Genomic DNA, 5,262 nt, shown 5'->3' on the forward strand with positions numbered 1-5,262 from the left:
CGCTGGCCACCAGCAGCAGCCCACAGAGCCCAGCCCCAAAGTCAAGGAGCCCAGCTGGAGCCCAGCACGGGGTGGGCTCGGATCCTCTGGTTCCCCCCAGGCAGCCCCTCATCACCACCACCACCACCACGCTAAAGACCACAGAAAAAGAGACAACAGCCCTGGGGCGATGCTGCTTGAAACAAGACCACAACTTTATTTGAGCTAAAAACCCAATTCCGCTTTCTTTACAAAAGGATAAACATCTGCTCTCAGTACAAAAGGGAAGAAGCCCCAGGACCCGGGGGCTGGGCAGGGACCTCCGGAGCTCAAGTCATCTCCAAATTCCCAACGCTATAAAAAACACCTCTGCAAAACGGGGAGGTTTGGCCAGCCGGGCTCGCGAGGCCCGTGGGACATCAAAAATAGTTGCCCGGATTTTCTTGAAAACAAAAACAGTTGCATAGCCTTTAAAAGTTATTGCTCATATAGAAATACAAGGGACAAGTTGGGAGCTGCTGGGCACGATCAGCCTCCAAAAGCCAAGAAATGGCAATGTTAAATATGTAGTTGAACATTAAATATGTAACCCCTTGGTTAAATACTTGGTTTCATCACCAGAAAATAGACCGTGAGGGCAGGAAGAAAATAAATTAAATAAATAATGGCTAATAAATAATCCTGGAGCAACAGCACTGCAAAAACCACACGTCTCTACAAAGCTAACTCCAACTAAGCACCTGGAAGTCAACTGGAAAATGAGGTGGTTATTTAGCATATTCCACATTTCATGTAAAATGGAAGGAAATAAATTAGACCCCCCCACACACAGTAAATAATAAATAAAACAGGAAATTAAGACACACTTCTTTTGGCAGGATGTCTTCAGGACACAGATCATGATAAATAACACTACAAACCGTAAGAAGACGTGGCCCTAGTCAGGAGCAAGGGTTCAGCTGGGAGCTCCTCTTCCAGCCAGGATATTTGTGCTCTGACAGATCAACAGCCCCTTAACGAGGTTTCAAGAGCCGTGTGCTGATAATCTCATGCTGGTTGTAGGTCACAGGCGAGGTCTGAGGCTCAGGAGAGGACGGGCAGCAGGGCTCAGTGCAGGAGGAGAGCAGTGGAGGGACCGTCACAGAGAAGCTCTGAGCCTGGCCAGACCATGCCGTCCCTGAATGATATGGTGGCAGCAAAGATAAGGTTCTCCGTTGGGTGGGAAGCTTCAAGGAGGAGCAACCGTGTCGGTCTTCTGCAAGTGGTCCAGATTAAACCCATCTCTGCCAGCCTGCCTGGCCATGGCTGGACTGGGAAAACCATGACCCCATCAGAGCGTGTGGAAGGGGAACCGGTCATCCCAAGGGGCAGGAGGGGCTTGTCTCCACCTGATGCGAGACAGAGGTGTGCCCATGCCCCAGCACCCCAAGGAGGGAGGAAAAGGAGCCGTAACGTCTTGGCAATGGACAATCCCAAGTGCTGGAGCACGTTCAGACAGAAAGTCCTGCAGGGTGAAGCCACCTTCATGAGCATCTCTAGGGGAGAGGCAGTGGGAGGCAACAGCTCAGCTTTCGGTGGTGGCTGCTCAGAGTTCAGCTGTCAGGAAGGGTTCACGTGGCTCCTGGGAACAGCTCAGAAATCAGTGAGGTGGCACCAGTGCAGACCTGTTGGGAGAGGGCAGGAGGGCCAGCTGAACCTTCCACAGCGATGTCCTGCAGGGATGCTCAGAAGTCTGTCACCCCATAGCGGCAATATCCTCGCTCCAGTTGTGTCCGTTCTAGAAACAGCTCCACGACGCGGCTGAAATTCTCTCTGCATCAAGAATTTGGGTCTAACTCTGCTTTGCTATTCGTTGAAGATGGCGTTGAGCTGCGGCCCGGCCACGTGGTGTGGGTAGGACTCATAGCTCACGTCTATGGGGATCTCGTAGCGGGGCACTGTGTTTTGGAAGTGAGAGGCATGTCCATGTGCTCCAGCCAGGCTGACTGAGGGATAGTGGGCCATGAAGGTGTAGGATTTATCCAGGTCTGGAGACCCATCTTGCTTCAAGGAGAAGTTCCCGCTGATGCTCAGGGGCGGCGTCAGGGGACCCTCATAGGGGGGAGTGGTGCAGTCAGAGGGATGGTTTCCAAAGGAAGCATCCACCAAGCTCTTGAAGGTCGGAGGCTTTAAATGCAGCAGATGTGTTTCCATGGTCCCGTAGGGTGGGCTTGGGAGCCCTGGGGACTGGTAGCTGAAGGAGTGGCTGGATATGGCCGATTCACACACCGGGGACTTTTCTTCATGCTTCTCCAGGAACAAGGTCTGCGGTCCCAGCTGCAGACAGCCAGCCACCAGGTTGCTGGTGGGCTGGGACAAGCCCTTGCAGAGCATCTCCACAAAGCTCTTCCCTTCAGGAGTCTGCCCCGTCTCGAGCACCTCAGACAGAGCCCAGATGTAGTTCCTTGCAAGCCTCAGTGTCTCAATCTTGGACAATTTCTGAGTCTTGGAGTAGCAGGGCATCACCCTCCTCAGGTTGTCAAGAGCATCATTCAGACCGTGCATCCGCGTGCGCTCCCGGGCGTTGGCCTTCACCCGCCGGGCCCTGACCCGCTCCAGCCTCGCCTTGGTCATTTTCTTCTTCTTTGGTCCTCTTCTCTTCGGCTTTTCCCCATCATCCTCTTCCTCCTCTTCTTCCTCGATGCTGTCGTGCTCTTCATTCAAGCCAGACATCAATCCAAAAGGACCTTGCCTGCTGTCCTCTTCCTTCAGCTCATCTTTGGAGCCCAACGTTTCGTCCATCCAGGCTTGGGCGCTCACAAGCTCCGCCATCTCTTTGGCCTTGGCATACGTCTTGGTCATCTCTGATCTCTGCAACAAAGGGACAAGGAGATGTTAACGGATTCCAGCAGGAGAGTCGCTCAACATGCTGAGGGCATTAGGAACTGAGGTCAAAATCATCTTCCAGAGGCATCAGTTGCTTTCCATCCACCAACGGTACCTACAGAATCTATTTATCCATCATCTATCTATTTATCTATCTACAATAATTTCTGCTGAATTTTTTGGGGAGCCACTGAAGCCTCTCCCTGGGGCCCAGCAGCTCTTTTCCAGGGCCCAGGGCTTCCAACAATTCAATTTTGGTGTTATTCCCACTCATGAGTCCCTCCCCTTGTGACTTCAACCCTGATTGTCCCGTTGTGGGTTGCAAAAAGGGAGCCTGAAAGTGAAGGTCCTCTGCTGAGCTGCCTCTGGAGATTTTCCTGCCTGAGCTCTTCTAACCTGAGCACATTTGCTTGAACCTTCGTTTCCCTCGGCCATAACGAACGCAGTCACGCCGCACACACCAGCCTGGGTTTCACGTTAATCAGCCCCCCAAATCCTGTCATCGTGCCTGACTCATTAATAAAGCTTAGCATCTAAGCAGCTTTGCTGAAAGTGTGCTGCCCAAGCCCTGGCTCCACTGCCCCTGTCCGCCCCACGTGGAAAATCCCACTTTTAATATGTGTGATGGGGCTTGCGGGCTGGATTAGGGTGTTAATTGCTGCGCACAGCCATCGTATCCCCGGAGGACCATGTGTCCCCAATTAACTCTTCGGCAGAGTAACAGGGGTCTGTCGGATGCTCGGAAAGCTGGTGGGCGAAGGTGGTGAAGGACCACCTTTGGGACGGACGGATGGGTCTGGCTGAGCCAGGATGGAGCGGGTCCAAATACCTTCTGCCAGCCTCCTGGTGGGGCCACAGGGCTGCACCCGCTTTGCGTGGGAAGAGCAGCCCAGAAACGGCTGCAGATCTGCTCCAAAACCCCTCCAGGCTGCAGTCTGAGGCTTACTTTCACTCCACCCTTGGGGACCTGTCCCACACGCAGCGTCCCTGCCTGCAGCTGCCTGCAGCTCCCGTCCCTTGCTGGTCCTGTGCACCAGAATCCAGCCCAGAAGAAAATCACTAGGTTTGGGGCCCTGTTCAAGAGGCGAGCCCAGCGTCTTCCCCCCTTCCCTGCACTTTGCAGCGCAGTATTCCCATGGAAATGTTTCGGAAGGTTGTCACTTTGGAAATCCAGTTTGAATTTTTAGGGATTTCGCTCTCTTTTTTTCTCCAGAATATTGATTTTTTTTAAAAAAAGGAGAGGAAATTAGACAAAGAGGGAATTGCCTGATGAAGTCACCCTGGTAGTTTCCCAGTATCCCAAGGAAGAGGAGTGTAGGAAACAACTGTGGAATGGGAAGCCTGTCCGGCCCGTTATTTTGGATACCTTTCATTTTTGAACATCTCCATCCCACGTTGCCTGAAAGAACCACAAGAAACCCATTGCAGGAAAAAGCCTGCTGTAGCCGAAAACTTAATTTTCAGGTAGGGATGGCTCAGCTCAGGAGATGCTCTCCCTTTGTGTCACCAGGCACCGAGCTCCCACCCCAGAACAAGTGGGTTCAATTCATTCTCCTTTCCTGTAGGAAGAGGAACTTGGTTTCAACCATCCACTGGTTTCCTTCCAACGGACTCGATCCCCCAGAGGGGGACGGTTGGTTCAGGACAAAGATTGACTGACTCCAGCCCCTGGTACGAAGACCCTGAGCCCGGACAGGGCCGCCCGAGGCAGAAGAAACACAGAGGGCTGGGGAGGAGGATGCAGGAAAGATGCTGGAGCAAGAGCCAGGAACAAAACAGGCAGCCGGGGCCGGGAATTCAAGAGGGGCGGGAGAGACAAGAAACCCACAAGCAGACCATGAAAATTAGGATTTGCTTGAGACCTCTGCACCACGTCCTGCCTGGGAACGCCGCAGGATGTGGCCCAGCTGTACGTGGACCCGGTGGGCTCTGGCTGCAGGGCGGATTAAAAGCCCTACAGCTGCTCCATCAGCTCCAGCACAGCCAACGGGGTGGCTACGGGGACACCAGCGTCGGCTGAGTCCGGAACCCGCGGCTGCCCAGAGCTCCCAGTCCCACTCATGGTCCCAGTTCCAGTCTCACCCTCAGGCAACTGGGGCAGGGGAAAGGGGATGCACTGACATTTGGGGGGCGGAATCTGCTCAAGGGCAGCCCTGCAGCATCCACACAGACCTGGAAAAGGGGGAGGAAGTTGGGGGATGCTGGTTTCCTCCCTGCTGGGGTCCTGGCCCCGGGCAGGACTCGCTGGGGAAGGGGCTGCGCTTGCAGAGCACCGGGCACCCCGACCGGGCTCCCCTCCCCGGGCTGCCCCCTCCGGGAGCAGAGAAACAAAAGCCGGGGGCTGGGGCAGGTCCTTCATCTCCCCCATCACCTTCATCACCTCCATCCCCAGCGAAAACCCGGCTCCGACCTGGCCCG

General features: G+C 54.3%; 1 protein-coding gene across 1 annotated transcript; it reads right to left on the reverse strand.

Moving 5' to 3' along the window:
- Positions 1-1,824: 1,824 nt before the first annotated feature.
- Positions 1,825-2,826, reverse strand: LOC103914888 (neurogenic differentiation factor 4). The gene has a single exon (XM_009321614.1). It carries the CDS (start codon positions 2,818-2,820, stop codon positions 1,825-1,827), a length of 996 nt encoding a protein of 331 aa, XP_009319889.1. The 5' UTR covers positions 2,821-2,826.
- Positions 2,827-5,262: the final 2,436 nt, after the last annotated feature.

Source organism: Pygoscelis adeliae, unplaced genomic scaffold (assembly GCF_000699105.1).
Source record: "Pygoscelis adeliae isolate BGI_AS28 unplaced genomic scaffold, ASM69910v1 Scaffold803, whole genome shotgun sequence".
In the NCBI taxonomy this organism is placed as follows: domain Eukaryota; kingdom Metazoa; phylum Chordata; class Aves; order Sphenisciformes; family Spheniscidae; genus Pygoscelis; species Pygoscelis adeliae.